General features: G+C 41.4%; 1 protein-coding gene across 2 annotated transcripts; it reads left to right on the top strand.

The window, feature by feature from the left end:
* The first annotated feature begins 5,475 nt into the window (after window positions 1-5,475).
* On the top strand, window positions 5,476-19,009 carry sesn3 (sestrin 3). 2 transcript variants are annotated; one of them, XM_021623316.3, is made up of 10 exons: window positions 5,476-5,811; window positions 11,919-11,984; window positions 12,264-12,464; window positions 14,447-14,629; window positions 14,778-15,011; window positions 15,125-15,272; window positions 15,369-15,487; window positions 15,569-15,759; window positions 15,946-16,090; window positions 16,834-19,009. In XM_021623316.3, exons 1-10 carry the CDS (start codon window positions 5,734-5,736, stop codon window positions 16,918-16,920), a joined length of 1,452 nt encoding a protein of 483 aa, XP_021478991.1. In that variant the 5' UTR covers window positions 5,476-5,733; the 3' UTR covers window positions 16,921-19,009. The 2 variants fall into 2 exon arrangements, with proteins under 2 accessions (XP_021478991.1, XP_021478992.1); XM_021623317.3 differs by lacking the exon at window positions 15,946-16,090 and having other exon boundaries at window positions 5,502-5,811.
* The last annotated feature ends 363 nt before the right edge of the window (window positions 19,010-19,372 follow it).

The following is a 19,372-nucleotide window of genomic DNA, read 5'->3' as shown; positions in this document are numbered from 1 at the left end:
GTAAACCAGCCAATGAGGGTCAGGCAGTGCAATGCCTGATGACAGAGTTTAGAGTTTGAAAGTAAACCAGCTACAAAGGAACTGGAAGAAAGGTGCACATTCAATACCCACCTATTGGAAGCAAAATGAGAAGCATATGTGTCCTGTAGTAGGGACAGGTTTAACGAAGGACACAAACTACCCACTGGGTACAGAAGTCACTTTACGGTATAGCTTTGATTTACATTTGGTTGAGTTGACATCTAACGTTAATTCAACGAGAAATCAACAAAATAATTCACAGTGTCATTGGATTTATGTTCAAACTTAGGGGGAAAAAAACACAATGCCCTTATGTTAATGACTTTTTACAAATCCAATCAGTTTTGCATGTTGAGTCAACGTCATCACAGATTATTTTGGTTGAAATGTCTTGGGAAAAAACGTTGATTCAACCAGATTTTGTCCAGTGGGTAGCTTCAGTGCCACAGAGAGATTATAATGTATGCGACACACAGCAGCACTGACCAAATAGAGGGGTTACAGTTCTTTCAGAAAGTATTCAGACCCCTTGACTTTTTCCACATTTTGTTACGTTACAGCCTTATTATAAAATGGATTACATATACAATATTTACACACAATAATCCCATAATGACAAAGCCAAAACAGGTTTTTAGAAATGTTTGCTAATGTGCAAAACTCAAAACTATGAGTCTTGAAATGTTGCTCAGGTGCATCCTGTTTCTATTGATGACATTTGAGGTGTTTCTACAACTTGATTGGAGTCTACCTGTGGTAAATTCAATTGATTGGACATGATTTGGAAAGGCTCAGACCAGTCTATACAAAGGCCCCACAGTTGACAGTGCATGTCAGAGCAAAAACCAAGCCATGAGGTCGAAGGAATTGTCCATAGAGCTCCGAGACAGGAGCACAGATCTGGGGAAGGGTACCAAAACATGTCTTCAGCATTGCAGGTCCCCAAGAACACAGTGGCCTACATCAAGTTTGGAACCACCAAGACTATTCCAAGAGCTGACCACCCGGCCAAACTTAGCAATCAGGGGAGAAGGGCCTTGATCAGGGAGGTGACCCAGAACCTGATGTTCACTGACAGAGCTCCAGAGTTCCTCTGTGGAGATAGGAGAACTTTCCAGAAGGACAACCATCTCGGCAGAACTCCACCAATCAGGCCAGACGGAAGCCACTCCTCAGTAAAAGGCACATGACAGCCTGTTTGGAGTTTGCCAAAAGGCACTTAAAGGACTCAGACTATGAGAAACAATATTCTCTGGTCTGATGAAGCCATGATTGAACTCTTTGGCCTGAATGCCAAGCGTCGCATCTGGAGGAAACCTGGCACCATCTGTACGGTGAAGCATGGTGGTGGCAGCATCATGCTGTGGGGATGTTTTTCAGCAGCAAGGACTGAGAGACTAGTCAGGATCGAGGCAAAGATGAACGGAGCAAAGTACAGAGAGATCCTTGATGAAAACCTGCTCCAGAGAGCTCAGGACCTCAGGCGAAGGTTCACCTTCCAACATGTTAATGACCCAAGGACGCAGCCAAGATAACGCAGGAGTACCTTCGGGAAAAGTCTCTGAATGTCCTTGAGTGGCTCAGCCAGAACCCGGGTATGAACACGATTGAACATCTCTGGAGAGACCTGAAAATAGCTGCGCAGCGATACTCCCCATCCAACCTGACAGAGCTTGAGAGGATATGCAGATAAAAATGGGAGAAACTCCCCAAATACAGGTGTGCCAAGCTTGTAGCTTAATACCCAAGAAGACGCGAGGCTGTAATCGCTGCCAAAGGGGCTTCAAAAAAGAACTAAGTAAAGGGTCTGAATACTTATATAAATGTGATATTTCATTATTTTATTTTTTATATACATTTGCAAACATTTCTAAAAACCTGTTTTTGCTTTGTCATTATGGGATGTTTTGTGCAGACTGACCATTTTCACTGTAGCTTTCGGCTGGAAAGTCTCTCAGTTTACAGCATTGTAAATGTCGGATTTCTTACTGGGTAACACTTTTTGCTTGTTTGAAGCAAGCTCTCGCACGGCAGATTTACAGTGTATATGAAAACCCAAGCTGAAATCCAGATTAGTGTCAAATTCAATAATACACATTGAATTACACCTGAATAAACAATTGTGACTAGTTTGAAATATTGAGACTATAAGATGTCATATGTATAACTCTTTATCTTTGTATGGGAGGAGCCAGGAATCAATGACACAGCCAATCAGATAATGCCAACATGACATGAGGGCTTGAGTATTTTTCTCTCCAGTTATTCTTACAGTATTAGTACAGCATAGTGATCACCTACAGTACAATGAAGGTCTTCAATTCCCCCAACATACAGTATATAAATACTCTGGATGTTTGCAGCTGTACACAGCCCATCTGTAAATAGCCCATCCAACCAACTACCTACCTCATCCCCATATTTGTTTTTGTTGTTCTGCTCTTTTGCACACCAGTATTTCTACTTGCACATCCTCATCTGCACATATATCACTCCAGTGTTAATTGCTAAATTGTAATTACTTCGCCACTATTGGCCTATTTATTGCCTTACCTCCTTACTTAATTTTCACACACTGTATACAGATTTTTCTTTTGTGTTATTGACTGTACACTTGTTTATCCCATGTGTAACTCTGTGTTGTTGTTTTTGTCGCACTGCTTTGGTTTATCTTGGCCAGGTTGCAGTTGTAAATGAGAACTTATTCTCAACTGGCCTACCTGGTTAAATAAAGGTGAAATAAAAAATATAAAAATACAATTTTGGAAGATAAGTGCAGATACAGATACACTCAAGTGTAAAATTTTTCAAATTAAAGGCCTGTACTGTGTATGTACAACCCATTCACATAGCATTACAAACAGTAAATAATAATCTAAATGTCACTCTTCTTAGAAAAAGGACGACGACGACAACAACAATAGTCGGGATGAAATACTAAGCAGTGAGAATTTTGGGTGAGCCAGTTGTTGAATGACCTTTGATCAAGACTTTGAATGACCTTTGATACATACTTGATGGAGCACATTTCAGTTTCATGGCTAATGATTAGTAATTGTTTTTTTATAGGGAGATTTAAAGAATTTTACTTTACAAATATAAGTGGGAAAGCCAAACTCAAAGCCTAATGCAGAGGGATAATGAGCAGTAGAGCACCTAAGCCAGAGTCACCTGGTATCGCCTGCTGAGACTCCCTGGCAATGAGGTGGAGGAGATTGTCCCTTACTACCTTTTGACCTGTCACCTTTTCAATCAGTTAAGTACAAAACAATGTAGATTGTTCCAAAAGAGATAATTCCAAAAGAGAATGAAAGGGAGAAACTGATTGCATCAGTGGCACTCATAAGATTCCCAGTGTTGGGGAGTAGTTTACTACATATAGTTCAACTAGTAATTAAACTAGTTTGCAGTAGCTTGGTTCAAATGTACATCGTGTTTTCTGTAGATAATTGCTTTTTTGCTCAAATAAAAGATGGGTGAAGTAGGCAAGAATGTCCTTTATTTTCAGGCATCAGACCAGCCTAATTCTCCCTTGAAACATTGTTTTTGTGTTTAATAGCATAAATTACACATTATGTTATTGCATTTTGTATTCGATGACATTTCAGATTTAGATATGAGAATTTTACGAAGTAGTCAAAGTAGCTTTAGTTAAGTAAACTGTTTTTCTCAAAGGTAGCTTTAGTGTAGCTTAACTTCTTCCAGTGTGTAGGAATTGGTAGCTTGGTAAACTATATTTTCAGAGTAGCTTTCCCAACACCCATATTTAGGGGTTCACAGCGAGGCTGTCAAACCTATTTTTATTCTTACAATTTTTTTCTCTTGACATGGTCAAATAACTCAAGTACAGATTGGTAACTTTTTTCTAATTTGGTACACAGAAACTAGAGGCCTTGAGTAACTTGGTAAAAACAAAATGGCACGATTTGCCTATAGGTGGGTATCACTAGCAGGCCCGCTAGTTTCTCGAAGCTCCGCTACAGCTAGCTTCACAGTTGGGTGCACAGTTCGCATATGCCGGTGTAGGTTGTGCGTAGAACCGGATTTATATGAGATTTTGTTTTGGCAAATTCTACACTGTGCTCTAACATAGTCTACATTATTAAAATGCATCCACATGCTACTGTGCTTCCGACTCATTTTCCAGCTGTTGTTTTCACAGCTGTCCGTCCTCTCTCTCCTCGCTGCTAAATGTGTGACTGTGAGCGAGTTGGCTCGGCCCTCACGCATCTTTGGTTCATTGGTTGACACTGTGTGTCTGATTGACAGGAACAACAGGTAAGGCTGTTAGTCTGAGCAGACAGTCTGAAAGAATGTGTTGAACATTTAGGCCTATATATTTGATTTCTTTGTTTATTCTTTGAATTTGTTAATTCTATTCATTTAAATCTTTTGATTATTCATATTTAATGTTTTTATATTTTTATAAATATATTTGGCTCTTTTGATCTGCGAGCCGGCTCCCAACGTTCACCACAAGAGCTGGATCTTAGAGCCGACTCGTTCGCGAACGACCCATCACTACCACTCAATGGCTGCACCCCTACACAGTCATGTAAAATACATAGATTAGGGCCTAATTCATTTATTTCAATTGACCGATTTCTTTATATGAACTGTAACTCAGTAAAATCTTCCAAATTGTTCCATTTTGCGTTTATATTTTTGTTTAGCATAGTTCACTACTCCCCAGCCCTGGGTGAGACTTGAAAGGAAGAAGAGAGAGGAGGTGAAAGATGATGAGACATGTCTTTACATGTCTGTGGGGCTGGATTAGTCAAGATTTCTGCTGAGTGGTTTTGTTACCACTGCTGCTCTCTTTGTTTGCTGACTCAATGTTGTACTTACTTGTATGAAATATTTTCTGCTTCCTCAACTAATAATGCATTTCAAATTAAAGAGAATTTACAGCATACCAGCAGAAAGTATGGTGACTCACGTCAGACTTACCAGTACTATACACGAAAAACAAAAGCAGGATCCTTCCTTTATGTCTGTATTTATTTATAGTTTTTAGTATAAATATGAAAATAATGGTTTTATTCTTGAAGATCTACCTGGCTGTAGGCCTGTGTTGCGTTGCTCTGCAAATTGCTGAGCCTTCGTTTTTCATCTTGTTTGTTTACACACACACACACACGTAAAACTTTATTGCCTATTACTAAAACAAACCTTGTAGGCCAGAGTATTGTATCCTGGTTCTATCCATGCTGTTATATCCAATTGAAATGACTTATGACAAACGCATTGTAATTTATCTATACATCGTAACACAAAGAAAAGTAATCAAATTGTATTATTTTGCTGAATGTTGTTTTTTCCTTTATTTGGTACGGATTCAAGTTGCTTTTTAGTTGTCTTGGGTTAATAAAAGGATGCGGGTTGTGGAAAGTTATTGCTTTAATAGCTAACTAAAGACAGCATGCGTATGTTGTTTCGCAAACACACCCCTCTAGCTGTTGTGCGTCGCTATTGGCTGGTGGGCGCGCCCACCTCCGGCAGAGCAAAGTCAGAAGTTTGCTCACGGAACTGCCTGGCTTTGTGTGGTGACTGGGGAAGACAGAGCCTCCGTATACCACTCTCGAAAAACGGCTTCGTGATATAACAACTCTTCGGTCTCCCCAACCCACCACTACCACACCTGCAAGAGAGTGACATAGGCCTACAGTTATTTAAAGTACCGTTTCTACGACGGTTACAGTGGCGGCCAGCATGAGCTTCAGTGCGGACTCCACCTCCCCCAACCCATTTCACATGTGCAACATCTGTCAAAAGGTGATAAGGAAAAAGGTATGGTGTTTTCAGATTGATTTCTCCAAATGTTATTTTTACTAGTCGACCAATAGCATGTTTTATCAAGGTGATTAGTCATTCCTTCCAATTTAGATAAAATATCATTGCACCCTATTAAGTTTTCAATTAGATCCTAGTACAGTAAGTCGCCTATAGACTCTAGTAGGCTTTGATTAGATCTACTGATTCAGACAGCAGACATACACATTTATTTTCATGTGTCTAATCCTTCCCTTACTGATATGTTTGTATTACATTCTGCATTTCAACTTCATCTCTATATTTGCTTCAGGACATAAATTGCTTTAGATTTAGGCCTATTGTAAATAATCTGAAATCTAATAATTTAGTCATTAATCATGGGCTTTTTTTGCAGTTCATGAACAACATAAAAGTTAATAATAATTTTGATGACAATCCGGCTGTTTTTCCATTCAAACATATCAGACAACAATCTGCAAAAATGGTTCCATTTGCATTGATTTAATTCCCAGTATGGTCATCAATCAGTATGATAGCAATAGAGTTGGGGGGGAATTGATAAGAGTCTCTAACTCACTCACTGCATGTAAATGGTAAACTCATTAGAAATGTATCTGCATTTTGCACACAGATGGCACATATCCATTACATCATTAATGTACTCAAAAACATTTAGCAGAACAAATAGAGACTGCCTTTGATATTAGTTTAGCATGGTGATCATATTTCCACTGCATCACTTCCATTTTCTCTGCAGATTCACTGTGAAGTACCATTTGTATTTACATTTAGTGGTAATATTTGTATAGGCATGTCAGTGTATAGATTTGGACAACTATACCATGAACCTATATGCTAAAATTATTGTAATCTGTCATAGAATACTTAAAAAAAATGTTTTTATGGACTTCAAGTGTAATTCATTTCAAGTACATTTCTAAAAATGTTTTGGTATATTTCTAGTTAATCCCTACTTTTATCTAAATCCACCTCTTAATTCCTACTTCTTTCTAAATCTCTACTTCGGTCTAAACAACATTCTGTTGAAGAACTTCAAAAGCAGCTCTCAGTCAATGAATGCATCAATACTCTGTCCTATCCCGGTTGCCACAGTTATCGGTTTAACAACAAAACATGAGGACATACAGATTACAATGCCTAGAGACAGCTTTGTCTGTATGCACACCAGAGTCAGCCCTTTCATGACAAACATCACTGACAGAAAAAAAAACACTTTCATGTCTGCCTCCTACATTTACCAATAGATACTGGTAAATACTCTATGCCTCAATCAGATATACATATACTGGTAAAGGCAGAAACTATAGATATTTTATTTTGTAGGTTAAAACCCAAAAGGTTTCATAGAGGTTGTTCTCAACAGACACCCTATTGGTTGGAAATTAGAGGAGAGAGAGAGAGAGAGAACTGTCACTTGGCATTTTACTTAATTTATCTTTAATTATGATGTAAGATTCTTGTTTTTGATTACTTTATTACTTATTTAACAAATACTTATCCCACAATTACAACTGTCTATTAGTTTTTTGTGTGATGGAGACAGACGGGTCCAGGCTCTTTTTAGATCTGCACAGGCCAGGATATATAGGAGCACTTGAGCCACATCTCTCTGTATCATCTCAGGTAGTTGCATCAGCCACGCTGCCCCAGCAACAGACACACATCACACATAAAGGGCCAGAGGGCAGAGAGAATAGGAGAATAGAGGGGGATAGGGAGAAAGAGGGAGGGATTGCTACCAGGTTGCACCTGTCTGCAGCACAGGGCAGGTCTGTCTGTCTGTGTGTGTCACCAGTGGGAGACACAGGGCTTCAACCCAATTAGCTAAATTCACGGGAAATTGCCTGTCTGTTGACAGAAGGCACATTCAAAGGTCTGTTATGTAATAAGACATATGCCACTGGAACAGAGAGGGGTCTCTCTGACTCTTTCTCCTCCACCCCCATATGTATTGAGCCTACACTGTCGTTAGCTTGTGTGACCTCATTTTACAGTTCTTGTTTACAATGTCCTTCATAAATATTATACCCTTCATGTACATTTTTTCAAAATTGTATATATTTTTTCTCTATCGGTATATTGGACTTTAGCTATATTATTTGCTGTACTATTATATCTGCCTTTTCTGGATGATGAAATTGTAGCCAACTCTGTATGACTTCATTTAAACAGGAGGATACTTTAAACAGGCATCCATTGTCAATCCACCGAAATGTAAGGTTTTAATCTGCAAAAAGGTAAAGATAGGATGGGCCTCTCTTAGTAGCTTGCTAGAAATCCTATTTGGATTTACAGTAGATACAATTGTGGTACAATGAAGGCTTTAAGAGAGGTTTAATGTCTTAATATTTAATCGTTTTAATGCTCATGTTCGTTATATTAATATGCTCGTTTAACTTTATCTGGTTTGCCATTCCAAATAAATTGAAAAAAAAAAACATCTTGCATTGTTTGAAAAAAGGATTCTCCTGGAGTCAGTAGAACATGACTAAATATGTCAACTGTGATTTCACTAGAGAAACTGGTACATTTTCCAGTTACCAAACAATTGATTCACATTCAAAATCCTTTGTTCCCTAAACCTAATCCCTAAATCTAAAATAGCCTTTTTTCTTGTGGGGTTAGGGTTAGTCATGTCCCCAATTTTCTTGTTTTACTATCCTTCTGAACAAAAATATAAAATGCAACATGCAACAATTTCAAAGGTTTTACTGCGTTACAGTTCATATAAGGAAATCAGTCAATTGAAATAAATTCATTAGGCCCTAATCTATGGAATTCACATGACTGGGAATACAGATATCCATCTCTTGGTCACAGATACCTTTTTTTTTTTTTTTTAACGTTAGGGGGCCTCCCGAGCGGCGCAGTGGTCTAAGGCACTGCATCGCAGTGCTAGCTGTGCCAATTGAGATCCTGGTTCGAGTCCAGGCCCTGTCCCAGCCAACCGCGACCGGGAGACCCATGGGGAGGCGCACAATTGGCCCAGCGTCGTTCTTGTCCCATCACGCACTAGCGACTCCTGTGTTTCCTCCGACACATTGGTGCGGCTTCCGGGTTAAGCGGGCATTGTGTCAAGAAGCAAGAAGCTGGGTTGTGTTTCAGAGGACGCACAGCTCTCGACATTCACCGCTCTCTCGAGTCCGTACGGGAGTTGCAGCGGGAGTTACCAATTGGATACCACGAAATTGTGGAGAAAAAATAAATAAAATGTATAAAATAAATATATATAAGTTAGCGTCGTGGATCAGAAAATCCATCAGTGTGACCACCATTTCAGGCCTGTGGAATGCTGTCTCACTCCTCTTCAATGGCTGTGAGAAGTTGCTGGATATTGGCGCAAACTGGAACATGCAATCCAGAGAATCCCAAACATGCTCAATGGGTGACATGTCTCTTGATCATGGAAGAACTGGGACATTTTCAGTTTCCAGGAATTGTGTATAGCCTTCTCCAGTGACCATCGAAGGTGAACATTTGCTCACTGAAGTCGGTTACGACGTCAAACTCTTGTCAGGTCAAGACCCTGGTGAGAAGGGTGAGCACACAGATGAGCTTCCCTAAGATGGTTTCTGACAGTTTGTGCAGAAATTCTTCAGTCCAGCTGTCGGTGGCTGGTCTCAGACGATCCCGCAGGTGAAGAAGCCAGATGTGGAAGTCCTCGGCTGGTGTGGTTACACGTGGGGTCTGCGGTTGTGGGGCTAGTTGGACGTGTGTACGAAACTAATTTGTCTGCAGTTGTGGGGCTAGTGTATGAAACAAATTTGTACATTTGAGAGAAATACACTTTTTGTGCATACAGACAATTTCTGGGATCTTTTATTTCAGCTCATGAAACATGGCACCAACACTTTACATGTTGCGTTTCTATTTTTGTTCAGTGTAGTATTTAAAAGTATTTTTACTTAGTTACTTTACATCACTGCCTCTGGGAAGAAATCTCCTTAACCTCCCTCTCTCCTCAGAGCTCTCAGTACATTAAGTTCAATAGATGTACAGGTGTGACATACTATATAGAAGTGACCTAACATAAATCTACACTTTACCATGCCAGACGCACGCACACACGCACGCACGCACGCACGCACACACACGACAATGTGAACCATAAAGCTGCCGTTCTTTCCTCTGCCCAGGACTTGATCCCAATGTTCCATGGCTAATGTGTGTGCACACAGGCTGTTTGCTCATCTCAAAAGGTTACAAGAGGAGGGGGTTACTTTACCTCTGAGCAAATGGATTGATGCACAAAGGCCTGGCTGTTACATTTTAGTCACTTAGCAGACATTCTTATCCAGAGCGACTTACAGGAGCAATTATGGTAGGATGCCTTGTTCAAGGGCACATCGTTAGATCTTTCACCTAGTCGGCTCAGCGATTTGAGCCAGTGTACTTTCGGTTACTGGCTCAATGTTCTTACCCGCTGGGTTTACCTGCTGCCCATTACATATCAAACCTCACTTCTATACAGTGCATTCGGAAAGTATTCAGACCACTTCCATTTTTCCACATTTTGTTACATTACAGCCTAATTCTAAAATTGCTTAAATTAAATGTTTTTCTCAGCAATCTACATGCAATACCCCATAATGACAAAGCGAAAACAGGTTAGACATTTTTTCCCATTTACAAAATAACAATAAATACCTTATTTACGTAAGCATTCAGATCCTTTGATATGAGACTTGAAATTGAGCTCAGGTGCATCCTGTTTCCATTGATCATCCTTGATGTTTCTCCAACTTGATTGGATTCCACCTGTGGTAATTTCTATTGATTGGACATGATTTGGAATATATAAGGTCCCACAGTTGACAGTGCATGTCAGAGCAAAAACCAAGCCATGAGGTCGAAGAAATTGTCCTAGCTCAGAAACTGGATTGTTTCGAGGCACAGATCTGGGGAAGAGTACCAAAACATTTCTGCAGTATTGAAGGTCCCCAAGAACACAGTGGCCTCCATCATTCTTAAATAGAAGAAGTTTGGAACCATCAAGACTCTTCCTGGAGCCAAAACTGAGCAATCGGGGAAGAAGGGCCTTGGTCAGGGATGTGACCAAGAACCCGATGGTCACTCTGACAGCGCTCCAGAGTTCCTCTGTGGAGATGGGAGAACCTTCCAGAAGGACAACCATCTCTGCAGCACTCCACCAATCAGGCATTTATGATAGAATGGCCAGACAAAAGGCACATGATGGCCTGTTTGGAGTTTGCCAAAAAGCACCTAAAGGACTCTCAGACCACGAGAAACAAGATTCTCTCGTCTGATGAAACCAAGATTGAAGTCTTTGGCGTCACGTCTGGAGGAAACCTGGCACCATCCCTACAGTGAAGCATGGTGCTGGCAGTATCATGCTGTGGGGATGTTTTTCATTCAGCGGCAGGAACTGGGAGACTAGTGAGGATCGAGGGAAAGAAGTACAGAGAGATCCTTGATGGCAACCTGCTCCAGAGCACTCAGGTAGTGGCTTTGGGACAAGTCTCAATGTCCTTGAGTGGCCCAGCCAGAGCCCGGATTTGAACCCGGGTTAAGCGGGCATTGTGATTGAACATCTCTGGAGAGACCTGAAAATAGCTGCGCAGCGATACTCCCCATCCAACCTGACAGAGCTTGAGAGGATATGCAGATAAAAATGGGAGAAACTCCCCAAATACAGGTGTGCCAAGCTTGTAGCTTAATACCCAAGAAGACGCGAGGCTGTAATCACTGCCAAAGGTGCTTCAACAAAGTACTGAATAAAGGGCCTGAATACTTATGTCAATGCAATATTTCAGTTTTGTTATTTTGAAAATTTCTAACAAATTTTTTATTTGTCATTATGGGGTATTGTGTGTAGATTGAGGGGGGAAAACAATTTAATCAATTTTAGAATAAGGCTAATGTAATAATGTGGAAAAAGTCAAGGGGTCTGAATACTTTCCCGAAGGCACCGTACATGCCCTCTTTTTCACATAAAAACAAATTTAATTATCTTTGTTTCCCCAACATGGCTGAGTTCATTTAAGTGGTGCTTAAAGTGGGGTTGTACATCTAAGTTCCTTGTGTACTATGGTTCCTTAGCTAACCCAGTTTCCTTATCTAACGCTCTTGTCTCGTCTCAGGATAAAGGAGTCAGAGTGCCGCGACCCTTCTCCAGTGGACCCAGTGCCTTCATTCCAAAGGAAGAGGTGAGAAAATGCTTTCGTTCTGTCTTGAGGCTATACTTCCCCCTGTCCTGCTTACACTCTCGTTTTCTGTCACTTTTGTTTAATCTCTAACTTTTTCCCCTTTGTCTTTCTTTCCACCTTTATCTTCTTCTAGCCTCGAATTTAGGTGTAAACCATATTTTAGATTACAGCAGCAGCATTTTTACTGTAACACGATTTCAATACACACTGCCTAACTGAAACCTCTCTCTTCCCTGTCCGGACGGACCCCTTCCCCCTATCCCTCCTTCCTGGTTCCAGATTGTGGAGGCGTCCCAAGTGGACCCCCTCACAGAGCAGCTCCTAGCCGAGGCCTACTCTCCGTCAGGCCAGGTGGACCACCTGACCCAGGTGATGGGACTGCACCCCCACTACCTGGAGTCCTTCCTGCACAGCCAGTTCTACCTGCTGAGGATGGACGGCCCCTTGCCTCTCCACTGCCGACACTTCATCGCCATCATGGTAAACACTGCAGTAGGATGAACAAGAGATTATCATTGGGTGTGTCTAAAATTGCACCATAGTTCCCTATATAGAGCACTACTTTAGACCAGAGCCCTGGGAACTCGTCAAAAGAAGTGTAGTATATATAGTGTCCCATTTTTCCCTGCAATGGTTGAGGTTAGGATATAGGTAAGGTAAGCTGATCCTACAGGCAACTTCTACCTGAAGCTGCATGATACAGGATAGGTCAACGGTCAAGCTAAGCCGAGGGGGATGTCTCCTGCATAGACACGTCCTCTCTTAGATTCTCCCTCCCTGCTCAGGAGACCTACCTAACACATCTTCTACTGATTTTATATCATCTCCATATTCACCCATTTCCCTAACAACCAATAGCTGTCCCGACGTGACAGATTATATTTTTCTTTATAGTCTTTAAACTTTCGTCTCAGTGCTGAGATTCCCCGGAGTGAGGGAGAGGTGTGCGCACGCGCCTAGGCATACTGGCCACTCAACACCTCCGTCTGTGGAGCTTTGTTATGCAGCCATCTCAGAGGGTCCTCCCAGCCCACCTCCAACTCACCCAATTCCTGATGTGGCCCACAACTTGGCCAAAGTCTGCCCCCTCACTCTTAAAGACACAGCATGTTATGTCAGGAGGAACAGCTGAATGCAATGCATTGTCAAAGAACCATGTGGAAACCATCAATGTGCAGTTTAAAATAAGTCATGCTTAGAAGTGACAGTATACAACATGCATATAAAATATTAATTTAGTATAGATCATGTATATACAGGGAAAATGTATGCTTTATATTAGTCTGCCAAGCCAGCTACATGGAATGCCAACTAAAACAGGACTGTAAAATACAGTACTACCCAGAATATTTCTTTGATTTTTATTTCACCTTTATTTAACCAGGTAGGCTAGTTGAGAGCAAGTTCTCATTTACAACTGCGACCTGGCCAAGATAAAGCAAAGCAGTTTGACACATACAACAGAGTTACACATGGAATAAACAAACATACAGTAGGAAAAGTCTATATACAGTGTGTGCAAATGAGGTAAGATAAGGGGGAGGAGGTAAGGCAATTACTAGGCCATGGTGGCAAAGCAATTACAATATACCAATTAAGCACTGAAGTGATGTGATGTGCAGAAGATGAATGCGCAAGTAGAGATACTGGGGTGCAAAGGAGCAAGATAAATACATAAATACAGTATGGGGATGTGGTAGTTGGATGGGCTATTTACAGATGGGCTATGTACAGGTGCAGTGATCTGTGAGCTGCTCTGACAGCTGGTGCTTAAAGCTAGTGAGGGAGATATGAGTCTCCAGCTTCAGTGATTTTTGCAATTCGTTCCAGTCATTGGCAGCAGAGAACTGGAAGGAAAGGCGGCCAAAGGAGGAATTGGCTTTGGGGGTGACCAGTGAGATATACCTGCTGGAGCGTGTGCTACGGGTGGGTGTTGTTATGGTGACCAATGAGCTGAGATAAAGCGGAGCTTTACCTAGAAGAGACTTGTAGATGACCTGGAGCCAGTGGGTTTGGCGACGAGTACGAAGCGAGGGCCAGCCAACGAGAGCGTACAGGTCGCAGTGGTGGGTAGTATATGGGGCTTTGGGGACAAAACGGATGGCACTGTGATAGACTGCATCCAATTTGTTGAGTAGAGTGTTGGAGGCTATTTTGTAAATTACATCGCTGAAGTCGAGGATCGGTAGGATGGTCAGTTTTACTAGGGTATGTTTGGCAGCATGAGTGAAGGATGCTTTGTTGTGAAATAGGTCGCCGAATCTAGATTTAATTTTAGATTGGAGATGCTTAATGTGAGTCTGGAAGGAGAGTTTACAGTCTAGCCAGACACCTATAGTATATATAACAAGAATATAAATAGTTTAGACAGTAGAAAACAACAAAGTATATGCAGTAAAGGAAGAGTTTTCCCAGTAGGCTATAAATATAGATATGAAAGCCTCCCCTCTTTCTCTCTCCAGGCTGCAGCGCGTCACCAGTGTTCCTTCCTGGTGTCTCTGCATGTGCGTGAGTTCTACAGGATGGGGGTGTGTCTGGACTGGCTGAAGGGCCTGCAGTACGTCCCTCAGAGACTGAGGAACCTCAACGAGATCAACAAGCTCCTAGCACACAGACCGTGGCTCATCACCAAGGAGCACATTCAGGTTAGAACACAGACATACATAAAGCATACACATATTCAAGTACATTATCCACATATGCACATACTGTATCTATTCAAAAACACGACTTTTATCCACATACGCAGACAAAGTAACTCGCACCAAACCTTTTTCTTCCCCTCTACTTTAGAATTTGGTGAAGACAGGGGAGCACAGTTGGTCTTTGGCAGAGCTGGTCCATGCTGTGGTCATATTGGCCCATTTCCATGCTCTGGCCAGCTTTGTGTTTGGCAGTGGCATCAACCCCCAGGTTGACACACAAAACACCAACGGCTTCCAGGCCGTCTTGATCAGCAACTACTGTACATGTGACCTGGCCAGCGACCATCACCTGGACCGAGATCTCAGCAGTAGCAGCCCTGAGGTGAGATTTAACTATGTGTGTTTGGAGGGATTGTGATGGAAATGCATCTAAGTATGTGTAACTCTATTGTCATAATAATATAATAATATAATAATTTGTTGTGTGTGTTTCAGACCACAGACTCGGTCAGTGAGTTGGAGGCGCTGATGGACAGAATGAAGAGGCTGCAGGAGGAGAGAGAGGAGGATGAGGCTTCGCAGGAGGAGATGGCCACACGCTTCGAGAAGGAGAAGAAAGAGAGCCTACTGGTGGGCTCTGGAGGTACTGCAACCACACCTGTTCCTGTTGTCTCTCTCTCACTGAGTAAAGGGATTACATGATTACTAATTATGATCTATCTCCATTGTGACTCTGCAGATTTGGAGGATGAGGTGATGCCCACATCCAAAGTGTCTCAGTTTGTGGAAGATGCCACCTTCGGGTACCAGGACTTTGCTCGACGCGGGGAAGACAATCCACCAACTTTTAGAGCACAGGTGGGTGATAATGGAAAACCTTAATTCTACTGTCATGCCTGAACATCTTCACTGGCTTTCTCTCTGTCTCTCTGTCTGTAGGACTACTCGTGGGAGGACCATGGTTTCTCTCTGGTCAACAGGCTTTATTCAGACATCGGGCTGCTGCTGGATGACAAGTTCCGGACAGCGTGTGACCTGACCTACTACAACATGGCCAGTCACGAGGACGTGGACACCACCATGCTCCGACGTGCACTCTTCAACTACGTGCACTGCATGTATGGCATCAGGTAAGGCATCAGTGCCCTTTCTGTCACAGACATTTCTCATTCACTATCAAGTGTGGACACTTAGAATTAATCAAGTTAGTGTGATAATGATAATATTTAAATGAGTGAGTAAGTGTTTATTGAAGCCCTGAAGTAGTCCATAGCAGACCGTAAAGTGATGCTCCAGGCTTGATGTCCTGTCTGCAGATATGATGATTATGACTATGGGGAGGTGAATCAGCTATTGGAACGCAGTCTGAAGGTCTATATAAAGACCGTAACATGTTATCCAGAGAGGACCACTCGTCGCATGTATGACAGCTACTGGAGGCAGTTCCGCCACTCCGAGAAGGTTAGAAAACTGCAGATGCTCGTATTTGTGAGAGTGTATAATCGTATGGTGTTAATGTACGTGTGTATCCTTTGAAAAACAACGTTTTGCTTTGCTTTACACTGTCAACAGCCACAAAAATGATCTTGTGAATCCTGATATGTCTTTGTAACTAGGCCAGAGTTCAGTGGCAGGATTGGTCATGCTGTTAGATTGTGTTTCTGCAGGAGGCTTTGGCTCATGAGTACACTAGGACTATTGAGCAGAGCTGGAGGAAATGAAGCTCTTGGCCGCAGGAACATGCTGTTATTGTGTTTTGGTTGTTCTGCAGAGAGGCCCCCTGTTGGAACTGGGCTGAAAGAGATGAAAGACGAGCTCGAGTTATTATTAGAACCAGCAGCGTGGAAGTGGGTCATTGTCTTGTTTTTAATGCTCCGGTCAAGACAACCTGGAACAAATGTCTCATACCTGACGTAATGAGGACAGCAGCATTCACTTTAGTTAGTAATTATGTCTGTACAAGCATCTTTTCCTTCAGACCCCATTAAAACGTTTCTCAATAGAATCTCACTTGGTTTACATATCCGACTCAGTGAGATGTCTTTTCTCTTACAGCCTTGTGCTACATTCTGCAAATGTATATCCATTTTACAGCTCAATGGCTGTCCATACTGCAGTCCATACCATTCCAGTTATATAAAGTAACTGCACTGTGTTATAGTATGTATGGTATGCTAATCCTCTGGCCACCATGCCCCTTCCAGGTCCATGTGAACCTACTCCTAATGGAGGCCAGGATGCAGGCAGAACTGCTATATGCCCTGCGCGCCATCACACGCTACATGACCTGACCAACCACAGCGGGCCATCTGTCTCCACCTGACCAATAGAAACCCCAGCCCACGTCCCCCCCCAACACCGCTACTGGCCTTCCCCCTCTCCACAGCCCCAGGAATGCGGCCTCTGAGAACCAGGAAACTGTCTCACTACCAGTCACGTGTCACTGGCCTCTTACTGTATGGTTGGATGGGGACTTTTACCCATTTTATTTTAGCTTAATGCCCTTTTAAAAGAGGAAGTATGTGAAAATGAAGGAAATCCTACTGTGAGTGTGTAAAAATTGTGAAAACGAGTGCACGTTCTCATCCTTTTTTGCCAAAATGATATTGCCAGTTTGGCTTTAGTGACATAGTGAAGGGGTTGGAGTTCATGACTAACTTTAAAAAATATATATTTATCCAAGCAACCTCAAAGTACTGCACTGTGCTCTAAGGAAATACTGAATAGCCGGAAACGGTGTTGCACAACGTAGAATATACCTCTGAATGTAATGCCTTGATTTGGTACAGTCCCACCAATATCAGGTGTAAGATTAAAATGTTATCTGAGAGAGCAAGCCCTTTTGTGGCACTATTTTAAAAAGTGCAATATTTCTACATAATTTGCAATTTAAAAAGGTAGACTTAGCTAAATGACGTTGCCATGAGCAACACCGCAGATATTGAGATGAGTGAGATGCAAGACTTCACCCTAACAGTCACACACAGTATCTTCGCATGGGTATGAGTTCGCTTCACACTTACAGCGTGGTAGCCTGGATACCAAAACAGAAGTTGAACCTCTCGCTTCATCACTCTTAGTTGTTGCAGAAATTTACCCACTATGCTGATTACTTTTATGCATCTGTCATATCGCTGAGTTTACCTTTGACAGGATAATTATGCTTTTCAGTATATTTATACCTTTGTCAATAAATCTGTCAAATTAAAATATTTCTAGAGAACTATTTATCTGCAATGTTTGTCCTAATACAGAATATAAATCACAGCAGGTAGCGCACAAGATTTTGTGGCAACATTATCAGCAATTTTAGGACTTCTATAATTTTGTTCTGTGCCAAATGTTTCTCACTGGGTCTGTAAGACATTAAGATTACATACTTGTCTATTTCGACCAAAGATGCAGTGTACAGATGTTAGATCCATGAGACATTTTCAAAACATTTTTATATTCCATTAGGAAGTACATTTTTAGAACTGCAATAAGCTATGTAATGCTGGGAATGTGCTCTGTTTTGTTTTATAATTACTGAAGTATCACCACATGAGTGTGTTCCTAATCCTAAAATCTGCACTGTTAACTTTGTATCACCAGCATTTATTTGATGCTTATTTCTTCACCAGTGTAGGGTTGAAAAAATCAGTGTTTTTGTGAATTGTTGTTGCTCTTTGCACATCTGTATCTGCAAATGTAGGAACTGCTGATGGCAGTGTCAATCATTTTTGCAGATATTTACTGTAGGAAAAAAAAACTCCCAGTTGGAAATATGCAAGAAATGTCAGTGTTTCCTTAAATCCACTCCCTCTCAAATCTTTCTTGCATTTAATTTCTCAGATGTGAAATGTGTCATATTTTACCCCCCCCCCCATGTATAGGTTTAGTTACAATGTTTAATCAATGCCTCTGAACTCAGATGACATTCACCAAAGTACTGTTTACTTTTTGCCAAACTACCTTTTAAAGGGATATTGTTTTCATTAGTACACATAATCATGATGCTGTATTAACAGTGGACTAAAGAAAAAAATACCCAAATAGTTTGAGTGGATTTTCATATTTTATTTGAATAAACAGTGTTAACAATACCAATTAGGCTCTGTATCATCAGAATTACAACTGATGATGGAAGCTGAGTTGTCCAAACTTTACAAAATGATAATCTACTGGTCTGAGAGTTAAAGCTGCACTTCTCTCTTTCCCAGATTGTGCTTCAGGATTGTTGTAATAGTTTTGGGAGGTCGTGCCTTCATCAAAGCCACATTCAGCCATTTGCCCCCCCCCCCCCCCCCCAAAAAAAAAAACTAAAAGGACAACAGTGCAACTGAAACTGTACCTCGCCTGTAAGGACATTTTCAAAACAATAAAGAAGATACAAATACATGATGTGTTCTGTTTATTTGATATATCAACATGCATACTGGTAACTTGATGTATGATACTGGTATGTGTGTATCTGTAGCATCAGTCAACATTTTAATAACTCATTCTAGATAGAAAAACTGTGGCATGAAAATTAGGCTATTTAGAAAAATGTCTCCCACAAATACACATACTGTAAAATCGGGTTTCAAAATTGCTGTTCGACCTCAGAGGTTCAACTGGTTAGCTAGACATGATAATGCCACAGAACAATGAGCCAGATATTTCATTGGATGTATAAGTGTGAAGCATCTGCTTGGCGTTTCCACTCACTGCCAAATATGGTAATGAGAGGAAGCCCAGGGACCAGCAGATGGAGAAGTT

This window comes from Oncorhynchus mykiss, chromosome 12, assembly GCF_057628025.1.
Source record: "Oncorhynchus mykiss isolate SJ-2025 chromosome 12, ASM5762802v1, whole genome shotgun sequence".
NCBI classification, from domain to species: Eukaryota; Metazoa; Chordata; class Actinopteri; order Salmoniformes; family Salmonidae; genus Oncorhynchus; species Oncorhynchus mykiss.
This window is presented reverse-complemented; position numbering and strand designations above follow the sequence as displayed.